General features: G+C 46.5%; 1 protein-coding gene across 2 annotated transcripts in view; it reads left to right on the top strand.

Annotated features, from left to right (window-relative positions):
• CPED1 (cadherin like and PC-esterase domain containing 1) overlaps positions 1-20,639 on the top strand; it is a 590,522-nt gene that overhangs the window by 265,807 nt on the left and 304,076 nt on the right. For both annotated transcript variants that reach the window (XM_063927207.1, XM_063927206.1), the window contains exons 11-12: positions 9,749-9,909; positions 20,309-20,361. In XM_063927207.1, the coding sequence (XP_063783277.1) occupies positions 9,749-9,909; positions 20,309-20,361 (214 nt within the window). The remainder of the gene's footprint in view (positions 1-9,748; positions 9,910-20,308; positions 20,362-20,639) is intronic.

The following is a 20,639-nucleotide window of genomic DNA, read 5'->3' as shown; positions in this document are numbered from 1 at the left end:
ACCAGACTAGTATGGTGCCAGCTTCTCCACTCAGACTTCCAGTGGCCATTTGCCGTTCTGACGAAGGTGGTGAGGTAGGCTTCTATGTCATCATTAGCTGACATTTTATGAAGCTTGGGCTTCTCCTTAGTACACGGCTGTTGTTGAGGGCATTGCAGCAGCAGCCATTCATACTGCAATTCTTGCAGCTGTTGCATCTGTATCAGTTGCTTCTGAAATTGCTGCTGCTGCTGCCTGCTCACAAGCATTTTCAGTATTTCCTCCTTTTTGGCTTTTTTGTGGGTCAGGAAGTGGAAACTAGTTTCCCTTAGAATCCCACGTACTGACACCACTTGTGACAAAGAAGCTGTGTAGTGGCAGCACACACTGACTCAGGACTTGTCCACTATGATTTATTTTGTCAGAATTACCACAGACCAGTAAACATCATTCAGTAAATGTTCACGGCCCTATCACTATCTTACAGAGACCTAGGGCCTAATTCGGAGTTGATCGCAGCAGAAAATTTGTTAGCAGTTGGGCAATCCATGTGCACTGCGGGGGGGGGGGGTGCAGAAATAACATGTGCAGTGAGAGTTAGATTTGGGTGGGGTGTGTTCAAACTTTAATCTAAATTGCAGTGTAAAAATAAAGCCGCCAGTATTTACCCTGCCCAGACAGTCTTTTCTACCTTAAGCTCCTCCTCACCCTCCCAGACTGACAGGCAGGTGACACATCCACCCTGCCTTCATAAGGGAGCAGGGCCGTAACTAGGTGTGTGCCAGTCATGCCTTGCACACAGCGCAACTGCACTGTTGGCGCACCATCTGGTAGCACCTACTGCACAGCTGCTGCCCGCTCTATCTCATTGCCGCCCGCCGCTGCAGCTCTGCATGGCAAAGAAGCAATAGCCGCAGGCCGCTATTTAAGCTCCACCCCTCCGGAATTTGGCTCCACTCCCTTCAAAGACCCATGAATCGTGGGTCGTGCACTTGTGCTGTATGTATTGGCACTTGGCAGCTGCTGTAACCTCCGACTGTCTCAGTCCCTCCACTGGCTGCTGCATCCTATTGCTACAGCCACTTGTAAGTGATATTTTTTTTAAAATACTTATATCTGGGTGGGCGGACCAAGTAATGGCTGCATTTTAAACTGAGCTCTCCATCCCCTGTTATCACTAACCTGTTTAGTGGGGTTTACACTGCGCCCCGGACCCTCAAAAGTGCATCGGGCCTAGCGAAGATAAAGGTGGGAAAGAGGTGACTGTCTCCCCGGCTCCCCACCGCCTTCTTCCACGGATCTCGTGCACCAGCTGTGGTGTCTGCTGCCCGCGGCCGCTATACTACAAGTGGCCGGGCACCCTGCTCCCTTCCTCCCCCCGTCCTGCTCGTTACTTGGACGGAAGACGCTGGAGACTATCTGCGGCTCCATGCTCCCCCGTACCTCGGATCGCGGTGACGGACACTGCTGGGTGGCGGGCTGGAAGTCAGCCTGCGGGGAAGGCGCTACTAGGGGACGAGTGAGCGTGCCGTGCAGGCCCCCCCGCTACATCTGCTGTTTCTGCCCGAGTCTCTGCCCCTGCCTGGGCTCCCGCTGACTGGGGTTATCAGAAGCCAGGTACACTATATAACGCTGGCTGCAGGATTAAGACTACCTCTCTGTGCTGCTTTTTGAAGTCCACTCTAATACCACCATCAGCTCACGGGCCCTGCATAAACGACAGTGGCTTTTCTAAAGTGACCCCCTGTGCCAGGTAGAGGCCGTTACCAGTCACCTGGACGACAGCAGGGGAGACAAGATATTTTCCTACTGTGGCAGTACTTTGTCGGCAAGGGGGAGTAGTGAAGATATTGCCGACCTGTTCTGACGCTTCTCCTCAATTCACTGTCTCGGTCCATTGTTCTGATCTTTGCATAGGGATCGCAGAGCCTTACGTCTCTTACAGGCTTTGCTGAGAGCTAGCACTACTGGAGAGCAATTCATGGTGACCCCCTATATCATCTACCATGGCTACGTGCTCATAACTCAACTGAATCACTCCTCCCTGCTGGGCAGGATAACTGATATTACCTACTTCAATACTGTGACGCACAACTTTTTCATTATCATGGATAAGTACGTGGCGAAGTCCCAAAGAGGTGGTCGTGGCTCTGCATCGGCGAAATCCAAAGATACCAGGGCTTCGGCCTCAGCTCATGCTGGCTCCCCACCCTCTTCGCCTAACGCCAATGTCCTGGACGGCATGTCGGATCCTTCTAGATACACAATGGACGCAGTGGCCAGAGCGCAGGAAATCTCTGAAATACTCTCACCGCTGTTAGACAAGAAACTTGCTGGACTAAAGGATGCCATTGAATCCACCATGGCAAAGCTAAAGGAACATAGCACATGGCTAGATGAGACCGAACAACGTGTTTCGAACCTGGAAGACGATCTAACCGCTGCCCGCTCCGTCGTCGACTCTCAAGCGTCAGCTATTTCTGCGATGCAGGAGAAGCTTGAAGACTTAGAAAATCGTAATCGTCGAAACATTCTCCATATGATTGGCTTACCGGAATCCGTCAACCCCAGGGAGTTGTTGTCCCTGGTCTCCACCTGGTTACCGACTGAACTGGGCTGCTTAGTAGAAGGCGAATCCATTATGATTGAGAGAGCGCATCGTATTGGTCCTGCCTTTCAAGCAGATCGTCGCAGGCCCAGACCAGTTATATTTAAACTCCTTAATTATACGGATAAAGTAAAGGTGATGGAGGTGTACTGCAAAACGCAGGGGCTTGCCTATCCCGGCGATAAGCTGCTTCTGTTCCAGGACTTCTCGTACAATGTGGCCATGAGAAGAAGGGAATTCTCTCCAGCTTGCAAGATCCTGTTTGAGGAAGGTGTACGTTTTGCCCTGCTCTATCCAGCAAAGCTCCGCGCTCAACATAACGGAAAAACATACCTGTTTGACACGTCTTCAGCGGATAAGACTTTCGCAGACTCACTGCGGTGCCCGTCCTCGCCTGCCTCCAGAGACAGGGACTGATATTGAGACTTTTTAGGAACTCAGCGTATATATCATCCCCCTCATTGATACCATGTTTGGTAATGTATGGTTGATTGCAAGTTACATTCATGTCATGATTGTCGCTGCACTGTATAATTTTGACATTGGTTGTTATTGGGTCTTTCAACCCTTCTTTTTTTCCCCTCCCTTGCTCTTCTTCCTCCTACCTCTCTCTCCCTTTTCCCCCCTCTTCCTCAATCTAGTTGGAGTTAAGTTACTAGTTTATAGTGTGTCTCTTAGGCCACTGTTTTGGGTTAAAAAAAAAAAAATTCTGAAAAGGGACATACTGCAACAATTTGTTTACAATGGTATTTGGTGCTGATCACATGATATAGGTCTACTGTTTTTACCGATAGCTGGGTCTCCCTACTCGCTGGGATAGGGGGAGCCACACTGATCATCTTTTTACTGTTTCACGTGTCCAATAGGACAGGATTTGGTTGATTTCAGTTTGACATGGCTGTTTCTTCAGAGAGTAAGACGAGCCTAAAGTTCCTCACTTGGAACGAAGAAGGCATGATTACTCCGATTAAACGTAGAAAGATATTGCAACATCTCAAACGCCTACGGCCGGATATAGCGATGTTACAGGAGACCCACTGGAGGTCGAGGGACCCTAATGTCCTGCGGGACAGTTGGTTTCGCGATTACAGGTCGGCCTCATTTACTTCTAAGAAAAGGGGTGTGGTAATTATATTTCATAAGACTCTTATATATTCCATATTGGTTAATCAAGCTGACGATGAGGGTAGGTTCCTGCTCGTAAAGCTGCAATTAGAAGGAGAGCTCTGCACATTGGGGACCCTCTACGCTCCAAATTCGGAACACAATGCTTTCTTTTCGGATGTTTATGTCCGACTTCAGGAATGGGCGGAGGGCAGACTGATATTAGGGGGGGACTATAATTCCACACTTCATCCGGCCCTGGATAGATCGGATGTACTTAGCGGATGGAGCTACTCCGTGCCAGCGTCGTTACAGTTTCTAACTTCCTCACTTAATCTGGCAGATCCTTGGCGACACCAACACCCTGTCGGTCGTGAATACACGTTCTATTCACATCCACACGCCACATCCACTAGGATAGATTATTGGCTACTGCCTGTTGCACTGCTTTCTCGGGTGAGCGACTCTAAGGTAGAAAATATAGCCATCTCTGATCATGCACCTACGTGGTTCGCCCTTGAGCTAAGTTCTCCTAAAACAACCTCCTATAATTGGAGGTTTCCTTCTTATTTGTACACATCCCCTGAGTTTAAGACCTACTTAGAGACTAACTTCATACACTACACTAAAGACTATGCGCAACACGCGGACGATATAAATCTTTTCTGGTCTGCCTCCAAGCCGGTAGTACGGGGTTACATAATTGCATATGTTGCAAATAAGCGTAAAAAGCTCAACCAAAGGTTTCGTGATCTGGGACTAGCACTAACTAACTCATATGCGAAATTGCTGTCCTCTCCGACAGACGATAACCGCAGAATTTACACGGAAACGAAGCACCTATATGACACTCTTTGCACAGAAAGGGCCCAATACGCCTTAGACTTTCAAAAGCACAGATATCTTAAATGGGGTAATAAAGCAGGTAAATGGCTAGCAAATGTGGTTCGCAGCCAACGTCCTACCCCACATATTTCGTCGCTTCTTACCGGCCCTCACCTGTCCTCGGACCCGTCGGTTATCGCTGATTCCTTCTTAACTTACTACAGAGAACTGTACGCAGCCCCACCAGATGACGCCGTTAAAGGCATGGCCTTCCTTCGCTCGGCCGGGTCCCCTACATTGACAGGGGACGACCGGGCCTCCCTTATGGTACCAATTACTGAACTAGAACTATTGACGGTGATAAAGCAGCTAGCTAATGGCAAATCCCCAGGCACGGATGGATTAAGTGCAGAGTACTATAAATTGTTGCTGCCCCACGTCACACCCCACCTCTTGCCCCTATTTAACTCTATTTTATCTGGGAATGCTGCCCCTCCAACTTTTAATCAGGCCCGCGTAATAGTACTGCCGAAACTTGGGAAAGACCCCACCCTAGTCCAATCGTACCGCCCGATTTCCCTTTTAAATCAGGACTTTAAAATCCTGACTGCTCTTATGGCTATTGGGTTGCAGGTAGTGTTGCCCACGATATTACATCCATCCCGAACTGGCTTCGTAAAGGGGAGAACATCAGTACATAACATTAGACAATTAATAGCTACACTGACCATATCAGCCCAATCACCGGAGGGATCGTCTTTACTGGTGAGCTGTGATGCTGATAAAGCATTCGACCGAGTGTCTTGGTCTCACCTACTGAGAGTGCTTCACTGGCAAAGATTTGGAGCCAGTTTTGTCAGATTTTTCCGCACCCTATATGCTTCCCCGGCTGCATTCCTCACGGTGAATGGCATGAACACCAACACTTTCACGCTCCACAGAGGCACGAGACAGGGGTGCCCACTTTCCCCACTCCTTTTCGACCTTGCTTTAGACCCGCTTATCAGACATTGTTATTTAAATTCCACCTGGTGTGGGATTAAAGTTGGTAATCATGACCTTAAAATCACGGCCTATGCTGACGACTTATTACTATATTTCTCAAACCCTCAAGCTGCGTTTCCCAGTTTAATGTCCTTATTGACAACCTTTGAATCGATCTCTTGGTTCAAGGTCAACAAATCGAAAACTGAAGCTCTGGCCCTGCACCCTCGCGCGACTCATAATTCGAATAATCAGTTCCCCTTTCGTTGGGCAAATCAGACAATCACATATTTAGGGCTCCAAATACCCATTGATCCAGCCGATCTATATGGATGTAATTTCCCGCGAGTCATCGCACGTACCCTAGCTGACTTCCAGGCATGGAAACACCCACCCCTCTCCTACCTGGGCAGATGCCAATTGATCAAAATGATCACCTTCCCGAGAATATTATATCCTATTCAAATGCTACCATTACTGCTATCTGACGCAGACTTGAAAACTCTAAACAGGGCCTTTAGTGAATTCATTTGGGCGCACAAAAAAAACAGAATCTCATTATTTATTAGGTAGTGTTAATTTACCCTGCCTTAGAAGCTATATGCTAGCCGCAAATTATCGCTACGCGGTTGATTGGTTACATGAGACAGAGACCTTTGCTAATACTGGCTTGGAGCAGGCTTTTTGTCCTGAGGCCCCACTTGCTAGCTTACTACATACACGTCCGTCTTCTTTTTCTCCCCAGATTAAAAACAACATTTTACTAACTACTTCTTGCACAGCATGGAGACAGGCACGTTCTATGATGGGTATTTCTAGCTATAACACGACTTTCCTCCCCCTAGCCCATAATCCAGATTTCCGAGGGTCCACTGTACAAAACACGTTGGCAGCCCTATCAATCCAGGGAATCAGATTGCTATACCAGTTATTATGTCGAGACACTTACCAGGTACGCACGTATACAAGTCTTTGTGAGGGATTCCCACAAACTACAATCCCACTATTTGTATATTTTCAAATCCGTAGCTGCCTCAATAAATCACTGATCACAATGACTGTAGAAGACAAATCTAATAGCATAGATACCATTCTACAATCCATGCCTAGAGTGCACCACTCCACAACATTTCTCTACACATTTCTCAAAAAAAACATTGATTGGGAGACCACTCGGTCAGGACTGACTAAATGGTCGTCAAACTTCCCAACTATCACTACCTCTGCCATGCTTGCTGCATTTATTAGAATCAATAAAACCCTCATATCAGCGTCATACGCTGAGATGAATTATCAATTCCTACATCGCTCCTATATTACACCGAAATTGCGATTCCAAATGGGCACAGCTCCTGATTCCAAATGCTTCAAGTGCTGCATGTCTGATGCAGATATTTACCACTGTTTATGGAGCTGTCCAGAAGTCAGTAAATTTTGGGGCTTAATACAAACCTTTATCAAGGAAAAACTACATATTACCATGGTGGTCTCCCCGGAATGGGCTATCTGGGACATGTATTGCACACCTCATACCCCCACACTGTCCCTTGGCCAGCGCATACTGTTAACTAAAATAGCGGCTGCTGGTAAGAAAATCATCCTGTCACAATGGATAGCTACTGATTCTCTGTCTTTGGCTTTATTACTACCAAGACTTTCACACTTATTTCATATGGAATGGCTTGAAATGTTAATTGACAGAGAAAGTAAAATAGAAAGGTTCTTTGGAATTTGGCTCCCTTATGTACAGATGCTGGACAACGCCATTAAGACCCCTCTTCGACAAGCTATATCCCACACTACGTGGTACACTCTTGAAGTACTTACCCTGGGTCGACCTCCTTTTTAGAAAAATAAATTACCGTTGAGTGTTGTTTACTGCCTTTACCTAAATCGGAGCCATTTATTTTTGTTTGTTTCCTTCCATGCCATGTTGATTGTTAAGGCCGCTAATGTGGCCTCCGTGTTATTATGATCCTTTTGTTATGTGTAATATATATGTTTTATGCAGATGTCCAATAAAGCATTATTTAAAAAAATAAAAATACTTATATCTGCCCTAATGTGTAAAAAGGCGGCTCTACCTGCCGTAATGTGTAAAAAGGGGGACTCTGCAGCCGTAATGTGTAAAAAGGATGACTTTACCTGCCGTAATGTGTAAAAGGGAGCTCTGCCTGCCATAATGTGTCAAATGGGGCTCTACCTGTCATAATGTGTGACGGGCTTTACCTGGCGTAATGTGTGTAAGTGGCACTATTGTGCAGCGTAATTTGAATAATGGAGACTACTGTGCAGAGTAATGTGAATTGGTATTATTTTTTGGCCAAGCCACTTCCCCATGAAGCCACGCTCCTATATTTTTTTCTCTTGCATATGGCGTGCACTGGCCCTATTTTAATTATGGGGGGTGCAGATTCTTTTTCTTGCACACAGTGCTTAAATATTTAGTTATGGCACTGTAAGGGAGTCCTTCCCAGGTGCTCTGATTAATCACTGACATGCTTTCAGCTTCACTAGATTGCAGTTGGAAGGTGCACTGCAGGTAAGACACACAGGGGGTAATTCAGAGTTGATCGCAGCACCAAATTTGTTAGCAGTTGGGCAAAACCATGGGGGTCATTCCGACCTGTTCGCATGCAGCGGTTTTTCACTGCGGTGCGAACGGGTTGGAAATGCAATTGTGCGGCAGATGCATTGTGCACGCGTGTCGTTGCCTGGTGACGATCGTCACCGGGCAAGGACACCGCCAACGAGAAATGTGATCGCAGCGGAGATCGCAAGAAGACGGACAGGCGGGAGGCGTTCCGGGGTGGATACTCACCGTTTTCCAGGCGTGGTGAGTCTAACGCAGGAGGATCCAGGTGTTTGGAGGGCAGATGTCTGACGTCAGGACTGGGACCTTCATTGCTGGAACCGTAGCACTGGCTTGAAACTTTTTTAGCATAGCAGGGCTGCACTCCCCCATAGGCAGCGTCAGGTTGATCGCACGAGCAGCAAAAAGTTGCTACGTGCGATCATCTCAGAATGACCCCCCATGTGCACTCCAGGTGTAGCAGATATAACATGTGCAGAGAGAGTTACATTTGGGTGGGTTATTTTGTTTCTGTGCCGAGTAAATTATGGCTGCTTTATTTTTACACTGCAAATTAGATTTCAGTTTGAACACACCCCACCCAAATCTAGCTCTCTCTGCACATGTTATATCTACCCCTCCTGCAGTGTACATGGTTTTGCCCAACTGCTAGCAAATTTGCTGCTGTGATCAACTATGAATTAGACCCACATTTTCTATCCTCCCAATACATAACTTCCCTGGGCTTATCAGCTAAATACCCCTGGTTCCTCTGTAGCACATTGCTGCTATTGCAACAGTATGAAACACATTGCTAATAAATAGAGGCACCGACAGCTGTGCAGGGCCCAGGAAGGGAAGGGGGGGGGGGGGGGGGGGTGTCCAATACGGAGTTGTGTGGCTAACACCCATAGGAAATGTTTAAACTCTGAAGTTCTGTGCTGCCGTAAAGTGGGCCCGTTTGCGCACAGGGGGGGTGCTGGCGTGAGGACCAATGGGCGGAGGCGGAGTTGTCAGCAGCAGCGTGGGAAGGAATGGCAGATGCGATAGCTTATCCCCGCCCATCACATCAGTCATCATTCCTCTCTCATTCCCTGCTCAAAGTGCCGCTGTTTGCAATGGGAAGGGGGGTTACTGAAATCTGGTTACTGCAATTATGCTTATGAGCACAGCCTAATTGAATCTACGACTTTCTACAAAATTACGGGTATTAAGGGCCTGATTCAGAGATGTACGTAATTCCAATTTTTTATGTACATTTCCCTTGATGGGGTGCTATAACTGTGCAGGATGTAATGCCCCCAAGCTGCAGCCTGGGATGGGCTGAGTTCTGGGAGTTCCTTGGATGCAGCTTCTCTCGCCCCAGCAGCAAGAACAGTCGTCCATCCAGCGTAACCTGAGGCTTACTCAGATGGCAAATATGTATGCTGTATTGCTTTAATTTGGATGATGGAAGTGGCATCACTGCTAACCAACATTCAGCATAACTGCATCAGTAAAGATACACTTCTGCAGCTCTTCAGAATCCTGTGGTGATTTGCACAGAAACCACTTTACAAGTTTATAATTGAGATACATATAATTTACCTCTTTTACTACTACTGAAAAAGTAAAATTTATTTAAAATGTTGTTTGGAAGAAAATTACGCTACATATTTTTTTTTTATATTTTACAGCTTTATCCTTCTACTTCTCTACGAGTAAAAGCTTGGAGAAATTACCTTTACCACAGAGCTAGTCATTTGAAAAAGCTTGAATCAATGGTAGCAGAACATGAACTTCTTTCTACCTTAGTTGAACATCTAAAGTTATTGAACAAATTCACTTTAACAAAGAGGTATGTTGTTAGTGTTAAATATTGGTTTATTATTAAAGAACATGGGGCCAGATACATCATCGCTTGAAAAGTGATAAAATGGAGAGTGAAAAAGTGCCAGCCAATCGGCTCCTAACTGCCATTTTTTAAACACAGCCCGTGACATGGCAGTTAGGACCTGATTGGCTGGCACTTTTTCTTTCTCCATTTTATCACTCTCCAATCGATGACGCATCCAGCCACATGTTTCAAATTATACATGAATGCAGATTGTTGGATACACATTTGGTTAATTGTAATAACAGACTAATAGAAGGCACCATGTAAATGTCAATTTATTTGCATGTTAGTGTGCTTACACTATATAAATTTATTATGATTAAAGCACAGGTAAAGTTGTAAATGGGAGATATGTTTGTTCCAGGTTTCTGACCAATATGAAACTCCAGGAAAATGTCTGGGATTGCAAAACAGGCTGGATAAAAAAGCTTTAGTAAAAGCCGGCCATGGGTTCCTTGGGTTATGGGTCGAAAAAGAGGGCGGGCTCTATCTATTGGGCCCATTTCAGGTCTTCAGCCTTAGAACAGGCTAATTTTTATGTGCACCTGTAGGGGGCTGATATAAGCCTTGTCGGGGCTTTACTCAGGGTCTCACTACTTGGGGGAACAGGTAGCGGACCTGTTAAGACACACTGTGATTTTATGACCATGAGTACTGTACATATGTCTGTGTTTGTGGTAGGGTGATTATGTTCTACCACTCTGAGAAAAGGAACCTGTTGTTTAGTTAAAGCCAGATGGGTTTGGATTTGTTTTTATGTTTTCTGTACTGCACAATAAAACTACAGTAACTACTGCTAGACTGCACAAAAACCCTGGACGGGTGTGCTGTTTCCTGGTTTCAGTGTGTTTGGAAGTGCCCATCTACCGTAGGAGAGGGCATGCCTACATTGATCTCCTCACATTATGTGTACATATATATGTATATACACACACTGATAGATATAGTTAGATTATATATTCTTTTTTCCAAACATTATGAATTAAAATATGTATTAATCTTGTAAAATAGAATGTATAAGTTATTTAATATTATTTATTCTATGCTGTCATTACTTGCTTTGGCACTTGTTTCTGTTCATCTTTAACTGGACATAGGACCTGATTCAGACTTGTATGCTAACCCCATGGTTTGTGTACAAGTCCGATGGTGGTGATACTGCGTGTGTGCAGAATCCGTCCTGTGCATAAGCAGAGTGGGTCCTACGTTCTCGCATGCAGTACCCTCTAAGACCCAGGCTGATTGATAGTCTCAGGGCATTTGGGGGCAGGGAAGGGGTGGCGACCGGGTCCATTCCTTTTATGGGAGTGCCAAAGTCAGTGTCTGCATCTGGCTATGCAGATTTACTTACCTCGGCTGCAGATCTGCGATAGTCATATGAAGGTTATTCAGAGACCGATGGTCATGCAGAGTGATCCGATGGTGTGTCTTGAGACGTAGCGGATCATGAAAGCATGCTGGAGGCTTCTTTTTACACCAGATGCCTCCTGCTTGTCACTGGGCTTGGATTTTGAATATCCGGAGTTGTGGCTTGGGTTTCGGTGTCGGTAGTTTTCCACAGGATAAACCGGGCAGGCTGGATAAAAGTCTTTTTCATAGGACTTCTGAGAGGATTATGCTGGAGCTGAGAACTGAGGATTCAGTCAGTGAAGTGAAGAAGCCTGGAAATCAAGGAACTTGCAGAGAAACTGGATCAGAATGCTGTAGATTCAAGGCTGTGGAGCGCAGATTGACACACACACACACACACACACAAACACACACACACACACACACACACACACACACAGTACTGTGTGAGAGACGTTGCACTGGCGATTTCTTACCCAGAAATCCCCAGATTTATACCTGCAGACTGTTTCCCATTGGTTTTGCAAACCTTGCAGATGACTGAGTGTTTTAGAATACCTGATCCTTCCAAGGCGGCGACGCCCATCCCATACCTCTGCAGCTGGAAGCTGCACAAACGTTTGCTGCTGCCTCTGAGACCTCTCCTCCCAGATATGCCTGCAAGTCATGTCCCTCGCCAGCAGCCCGCACCCCCACCGGAGGGACCATGCCAGATTGTCCGGACAGGTAAGTACCGCTGGTCCCGGAACCCGATCCGCCGGACCGTGACATTACCACCCCTTTTAGGGATGGCCACTGGACAGCCACCAGGCTTGCTAGGATTCTCTTCATGAAACTTGTGAAGCAACGCAGGGGCGTGTATATCTGATGGATCCTCCCAAGAATGCTCTTCAGGACCATACCCCTTCCAGTCCAGGAGATATTGTAGAAGACCGTGTCGCATCTGGGAATCAAGGACCTTCTTAACCTCGAATTCGACCCCGCGGTCTGTGACCACTCTTGGAGAACGGGGAAGAATTTTGCAGAACTTGTTTAAAATTAGGGGTTTTAGAAGCGAGATATGGAAGGTTGGGAAGACTCTTAAATAGGAAGGTAACTTAAGTTTGTAAGTTACTGGGCTGATCACCTGTTCCACTGGGAAGGGACCGATGTATCGAGGAGCAAATTTCATAGATGGAACACGTAACCTCAAGTTACGAGTTGAGAGCCAAACAGATAGTTTAGGTGCAATTCTTCTTTTCTTATCCGCCCAGAATTTATAATGGATGGATGTCTTTCGTAGATTTTGATGAACTATTTTCAAATTCTGGAGAGTTCTTTAAAAGTTTTTTGTACTGCAGGAAGATTCAGATTGGGTAGAGCCAAGAACGGAGGAACCTGGGGATGTAACCCATATACTGTGAAGAAGGGAGTATGATCTGTGGAAGAGTGGTAGGAATTGTTATGAGCAAATTCTGCAGATGTTCGAACCAGTCGTCCTGGGAGGACGAGACATGAATTCTGAGGAAGGTCTCCAAATCCTGGTTGACTCTCTCCATGCTCCCGTTGGTCTGAGGATGATATGCTGTCGAAAATTTTAGTTGAATTTGTAAAGCTGTGCAGAGAGCTCTCCAAAACCTGGCCACAAACTGGACTCCGCGATCGGAAACTATCTCGGTTGGCAGACCATGGAATCTGAAGATTTCTGAGATGAAGAGCTGTGCTAATTCAGGTGCCGAAGGAAGACCCTTGAGGGGTACAAATCGAGCCATCTTGGAGAAGCGATCGACAACTACCCAAATGGTTGTGTACCCTTTAGAGGTGGGTAAATCTGTGACAAAGTCCATAGAAAGATGTGTCCAAGGCAACTTGGGAACAGCTAACGGAGACAATTGCCCAACGGGACGTTGTTGAAGGATCTTGTGTTGTGCACATTTGGTACAGGAGGCAATGAAGGTAGAGACATCAGACTTTAAAGAAGGCCACCAATAAGAGCGCTGAATAAATTTGGTCGTCTTGTGGACTCCAGCATGACCAGAAAACCGTGAAGAATGAGCCCAGGATAACAACCTCTTCCGGAGAGAGAGAGTTGAACGAACACCCTCCCCACTGGAGGTTGAATCTTAGTCGAAGTAAAATTTCGAGTCTCTAATACCGGCTGAGGAGGAGGTGAGTCCTTAGAGTCATCTGAGGAGTAGGACCGGGAGAGAGCATCTGCTTTTTGGTTTTGAGCCCCGGGTCTTAAAGTAAGAACAAAGTTGAATCTGGTGAAGAACATAGCCCACCGAGCTAAGCGAGGGTTCAGACACTGGATATTCCTGAGGAAGATTAGGTTCTTATGATCAGTGAAAATAGAGATGGGGAATTTGGCTCCCTCCAAGAGATACCGCCACTCTTCTAGAGCTAACTTTACGGCCAAAAGTTCTTGCTCCCCTATAGTATAATTCCTCTCTGCTGGAAGAAATTTTTTGGAAAAGAATCCGCATGGATGCAACTTGTTATCCTCCGACCTCTGGGGGAGGACTGCTCCCGCAGCGTCGGCAGAAGCGTCAACCTCCAATACAAAGGCTTTGTTGGTATCAGGTTGCCTTAGAACCGGAGCCGTAGTGAAGGCCTGTTTCAAGTGTAGGAACACTGCTTCAGCCGCTGGTGACCATTCCCTAGGATTAGCCTCCTTCCGGGTAAGAGCGGTGATAGGAGCCACTATATCAGAGAATCCCTTGATAAATCTTCGATGGAAGCTTGCAAAGCCCAAGAATCGCTGTATAGATTTAAGAGTGTTGGGTTTGGGCCAATTGAGGATCGCTTGTACCTTGACTGGGTCCATCTCCAACCCAGATCCTGAAATTATGTACCCCAGGAAAGGCATAGAAGGCTGTTCAAAAACACATTTTTCAAGCTTGCAGTATAAGTGGTGTTGCCGCAGTCTCTTAAGCACCTCTTGAACTTGCAAACGATGGTCTTTCATAGAGGACGAGAAAATCAAGATGTCATCTAGATATACTACGACTGATTTATACAGTAGATCTCTGAAGATTTCATTCACAAAGTTCTGGAAAACAGCTGGCGCATTACTAAGGCCGAAGGGCATAACTTGATACTCGAAATGCCCATCTCGAGTGTTAAAGGCCGTTTTCCACTGATCACCCGCTCTAATCCGGATCAGATTATATGCTCCTCTGAGATCTAATTTGGAGAAGATTGAAGCACCCTTAACTCGATCAAAAAGCTCCGAGATCAGGGGTAATGGGTAACGATTTTTGATTGTTATTTCATTTAAACCCCGGTAATCGATGCAAGGGCGAAGACCTCCATCTTTTTTCTGTACAAAGAAAAACCCTGCACCGGCCGGGGATGTGGAAGGCCGGATGAACCCTCTGGCCAGATTTTCCTTAATGTACTCCGACATGGATTCTGTCTCAGGAGCCGAGAGAGGGTATACTCGCCCCCTAGGAGGTGTTTTCCCAGGTAGAAGATCAATAGGACAGTCCCAGGATCTGTGAGGAGGAAGAACCTCTGCTGCTTGCTTGCTAAAGACATCAGAATAAGAAGAATACTGAGGCGGAATTAGAGGATGAGATTCCAGGTTGCATTTATACAGAGGTTTGATACAAGAAAGACAAGAACGGGTACAGGTCTCTCCCCAAGCCAAAACTTGCATATTTTCCCAATTAATTCTTGGGTTGTGCCTCTGGAGCCAAGGAAGCCCTAAAACAATATCATGAGTAGCCTTTGGAATAACTAAGAAATTAAGTAACTCCTTATGGAGTGCTCCTACACATAACTGAAGAGGGAGAGTCTGTTGGGTGACAATTCCACTGGATATTCTGCTACCGTCTACAGCGGAAAGAGAAATCGGACGAGGAAGCTTGACTGTAGGTATCTGAAATTGCTGCACCACATCTGCTGTGACGAAATTCCCAGCGGCTCCCGAATCTAGAAGATAATGGAATTTTTTAGGACCCTGCGGCAAGGTCAAGGTAACTTCAAAGGCTGGTTCAGAGTGAGATGGAGACGAATTCAACACTCCTAACCTAGTGTCTCCACGGCTGGTAAGGAGGTCTAGTTTCCCGGACGCTGAGTGCAGGAAGCCACCAAGTGGCCGGAAGCTCCGCAATACAGACACAAGTTCTCCCTGCGTCTCCTTTGACGTTCCTCAGGCGTGAGGCGAGCCCTATTAACTTGCATAGGCTCGTCTTGAGTCACCTCAGGTGGAGAGGTAGAAGGAGGTGGCAGAGGACGGAATCTCGGACGTTCCCCTTGATTCTTTTCCAATTGTCGCTCTCGGAAGCGCAGATCCACCTTGGTACACAGGGAAATCAGATCGTCCAACTTGGGTGGTAAATCCCTAGTAGCCAGTTCATCCTTAATTTTCTCTGCTAGACCACTCCAGAAGGCGGCTACTAATGCTTCCTCGTTCCACCGGAGTTCAGAGGCATAGGTCTGAAACTGTACTGCCTACTGACCGACGGTCCGGTTCCCTTGCCGGAGACGCATTATCTCAATAGAAGCCGATGTGGTCCTTCCGGGTTCGTCAAAAATCTTCCGGAAGGAGACTAGGAATTCAGAGTAATTATCAAGTAGGGGATCGGCTCTTTCCCACAGAGGTGACACTCAGTCCAGAGCAGAGCCTGCCAGGAGAGATACTATATAAGCAACTTTAGCTTTCTGGGACGGGAAGTTGAAAGGCTGCATAGAGAAATGAATCTCACACTGATTCAAGAACCCACGACACATCTTCGGGTTCCCGTCAAACTTGGTGGGCGTAGGTAAGGAAGAGGGTGACGCAACCATCGACACTGGAGGAGGCGCAACTTGTTGAGGTTCAGTTCGTCGACTGGTGGCCATGTTGGCGATGTCGACCTGCATGGAATCTTGCCGAGTAGATATACCTTGAAAAAATTGCGCCAACTGACGCTGGGACTCCTCCAGACTCCCGACACGAGAAGCGATACTCTGTAGAAGGTCCGTACCGGAACCTTGCGCTCCCTCCGGATCCATTGGGCCAGTGCAAACTGTCACGGGGCTTGGATTTTGAATATCCAGAGTTGTGGCTTGGGTTTCGGTGTCGGTAGCTTTCCACAGGATAAACCGGGCAGGCTGGATAAAAGTCTTTTTCATAGGACTTCTGAGAGGATTATGCTGGAGCTGAGAACTAAGGATTCAGTCAGTGAAGTGAGGAAGCCTGGAATTCTAGGAACTTGCAGAGAAACTGGAACAGAATGCTGTAGATTCAAGGCTGTGGAGCGCAGATTGACACACACACACACACACACACACACACACACACACACACACACACACACACACACAGTACTGTGTGAGAGACGTTGCACTGGCGATTTCTTACCCAGAAATCCCCAGATTTATACCTGCAGACTGTTTCCCATTGGTTTTGCAAACCTTGCAGGTGACTGAGTGTTTTAGATTAGCTGATCCTTCCAAGGCGGCGACGCCCATCCCTTACCTCTGCAGCTGGAAGCTGCACAAACGTTTGCTGCTGCCTCTGAGACCTCTCCTCCCAGATATGCCTGCAAGTCGTGTCCCTCGCCAGCACCCCGCACCACCACCGGAGGGACCGCGCCAGAGCTTCCGGACAGGTAAGTACCGCTGGTCCCGGAACCCGATCCGCCGGACCGTGACACTGCTGCATTAGCATTATTGTACAACTCTGAATCGGGCCCAATAAGTTTAACCTTTAAATATTATTGAGCATAATTATGCCTCACATTGGGCCTGATTCAGAGGAGGATGCAGTGGTGATGTGCATGGAAATGGGCAAAAAAAATTCTATTGTGCATGTGTCTGAGGCATGCCGCAAATGTGCCCCAATTGTCTGTGCACACAGACACAGACACAGTAGAGAAAGACACAGTACAGATTCTAAAGCCCGCACAAAGAATTGGCAAACAAGGTGTACACAGAGGTAGCCAGAGTCGCACTGGCCCACAGGGGAAAAGAGGAGACCCCCGGTGGGCCCCACTGCCTGTGAGCCCTCCTCTCTAATGATCAGGTTCCAGACTCTATCCTAGTGCACTAGAATTATGCATTATACGTATGTTACATTTTACTTCACAAAAATATGGTTTATTATATATATTTACCAAGGGGCACAGAACATGTACTCTGTAATGGTTAGCCAAAACTCTGTGGTGGATGGCCACGCCCCAGTGGAGTCTGGCCACACCCTTAAGCATGGGCCCCTACAACAGCATTCCCCTGGTGGGCCCTTCATGCCCCAGTCCGACACTGCAGGTAGCTTCTTTTGGGAGTGTCTCCAGCATGGGAATAAGAGTGGCTAAACACACACAGACGTGCATATGCTCAAATAGGAGGCCATACTCAGACGAAAAACTGTACCTGCCATATAGCTGTTACAACTCTCGATGGTGCGACCAATGGTGCGTCTAAAGGTACACTGGAGGGTTATGCAGCGTATTAAAATGCTGTGAGTGGGGAATCTCAGTCCTTGCTCATTCATTAATACAAATGGATGAACACAGAATCACTTCAGAATCAGCCCCATTATGTTTAGCTCCGAGTGCATGTACAATTGTACATCCAATCATGCAAAATGGCTTGATCAAATTCTACAAAGGATTATGAGAAATTCTACATGGTTGGGGCTGACTTACAATGTTTAGCCTATTGGGCAAACACCAGAAAGTGGCGTGCTCGGGGACCTAGTTTTTCCTGGGCCCTTGAGACCATTTATAACCACCTGACACCCAAGCTTAGATGAAGCAGAGATCCCCACAGAATCTACCTGCCCAAGGCAGCAGACAGGACCCGAAATCCAATCCTCATCGCACAGGACCTGCTCTTTCTCTCTCTGCAATCTCCCACTGCATGGTGCACTTCTATGGACTGGCAATTCTGCCCACTGTAAGTTATGTAGTGCACCCTAAGTGGCCTCATCACCTGGTACTTTCAGGGATCGGATGGGCAACTGTGGATTGTTTAAGCAAAGAGTACAGATGTGTCCTTTGCAGTGTTGATGCGAAGTGTATTTGAAGCATATGCTATGTGTATGCTCGCGCTATACATTCACTTCTATGGGAGCCAGAGTGCCCATTTGAAGTCTATGGGAGCTGGCTAGCGACGTGTATGAGGCGGCATGCCGCACTACGTACACATCGTGGTCCCACTACAGAATGTTGTTATTTGCAGCAACAATGTAGCGGGACACATATGTATTAAGTTGGTTAACAATTCATTTTATCCTTGTACGCCCTTCTTCCATGTATTGCTTTTTCTCACATTGTGACCAATGTAGTGCGTCCAACATGGCTGCCTCATCTGGTGCTCTGTGTGGAATGAAAAATGCATGGTACTGATGATCTTGCAAGATTCTTGCCATTTCATTTTATTGCATCCATTACCTGTAATCAGTTCCATGTATTGCCTGTTCTGCCCAGGGTAATCCTATGAAGTGCACCAAATCTGCATCACCATTACCCCTTGGATGGTAGAATGAATAATTCCTGTAACCTATGACTCAAAATGGCTACCACACCCTTTGTAATTATCCCATGGTCTCAGTATTTTCTTGAAAAACTAATCCCCTTTAATGTGTTCATTGACTCTGTATTGTATTTTGTTTCTACAATCTGCTAAGGGGATCCAATTAGGATCCCGGTGTTCGGGATCCCAGCAGTCGGAGTGCCGACTCGGGAATCCTGACACTGCTTGGAATACCTATGCACGGATTCCGACATTGATTGCAATGCTGGTGCTGGGTTCCCGAATGCCAGGATCCCGAACTACTGGCTGCAGGGACTGCAGACAGGTAAGCCACAGCGGTTGGGGTTAGGTTTAGGCCACGGGGGCATGTTTAGGTTCAGGGAGAAAGGTTAGGCTGCGGGGAGGGTAAGTTCGGGTTAGGCACCACCGGGGAGGTTTGGGTCAGGGTGTGGTAAGGAGGGTTAGGGTTAGTGATTAGGGGTATCATAGTCACCTAATAGGTGTCAAGATCCTGAGAGTGGGATGCAGCTGTCGGTATTCTGACTGCTGGCAACCCAAGCACCGGGATCCCGATATCAACCCTCTGCTATGCACCTTGAGTCCAATTGGAGAGAGGGATTTATAAATTATTATTATTATTATTATTATTCATTGGTTGGACAAAGAAATTGCAAATATTTGTCTAATGTGGATATGATTTATTTCGCTAAAGAAATATGTGAAAACTGTTTGTCTAAGAACTATATTCAGATATACAACCTCTATCAGCCTCATCTCTCAAAGCAGGAAAATAATAGACGGAGCATTCTAGTGACTGATGTTACATACTGTGAGCATTCTATTAACTTATACCCCTTTTCCACTTGTAGCACGGGTCGCAGCCGGGAGCCATACATGGCTGCAACCCATGCTACAGCCCCCTTCTATACCCCTTTTCCACTCAGCTCACCAACCCGGCATATTGCCGGGTTGGTGATGCTGCTGCTGACGCGGCAGGGGCGGCGCTGGGAGATCACATGATCTCCCAGCGCCGCCCTTCCATACACTGCGCATTTACCCGTGTTTTTAGAGCTAGTGGAAAAGGGGTATTAAATACAAAACAGAGAGCATTCTAGTGTCATACTCATTTCTAGACAATTTTGCTCCCAGTGCAACCAGTAAAACATGCATTCATCCCTTACCACCCACTCCTCCCCCCTTCCCCTCCGTACCCACCCCCCTTCCACATGGACACTTTTGGAGAGAAAAAACACATTTGCGAGTGCCAAAGGCACGTGCAAAAAAAAGGGTGTTGCCTTAAGATGAAGGGCCATGGCCTTGCATTAAAAAAGTATTTTACACCCAGTTATGCCCTGACACCATATTATCCCCTGACATCATATTATGCCCCACACAGTAATGTGCCAGAACTGTGCTGAGTAAAGCAAATAGTGGGAGGGGGAGGGTGTCCCATAATAGTATTATTATTGGGGTGGGGGTGGCGGTATCTAAATTACTAGAATTGAAAATCATATCTATTGGCTGTATTTGAGAAAAAATAACTCCGTAACATTTATTTATTTTACAGTCAAACATTTCAAGTGCAAAATGTGTTACCTGCTGTTCCAAGAACTTCCTCAGGTTTGTGTGTTCTCTCTCTCTCTCTCCCCATACATCTTCCTCTGCAGTAGTGGTTTTGTATAGTTGCAAGGATTCTTCTTTTTTTATTGCTGATGATATGTATGGAGGAGCTCTAGACATCCAGGCACGAGGATTAAATCAGATTTCTTTAATCTAATTCTGTCTATGTGTCTGAACATCAGTATTCATTTTTAAAGAGGCATAAAAACAAACCAGTGTTTAGTTTGGATGAACTGGTATGAACTATGGGGGTCATTTTGAGTTGATCGCTCGCTAGC

Source organism: Pseudophryne corroboree, chromosome 6 (assembly GCF_028390025.1).
Source record: "Pseudophryne corroboree isolate aPseCor3 chromosome 6, aPseCor3.hap2, whole genome shotgun sequence".
NCBI lineage: Eukaryota > Metazoa > Chordata > Amphibia > Anura > Myobatrachidae > Pseudophryne > Pseudophryne corroboree.
The sequence above is the reverse complement of the archived record's forward strand: the minus strand, read 5'-3'. Positions and strand labels throughout refer to the sequence as shown.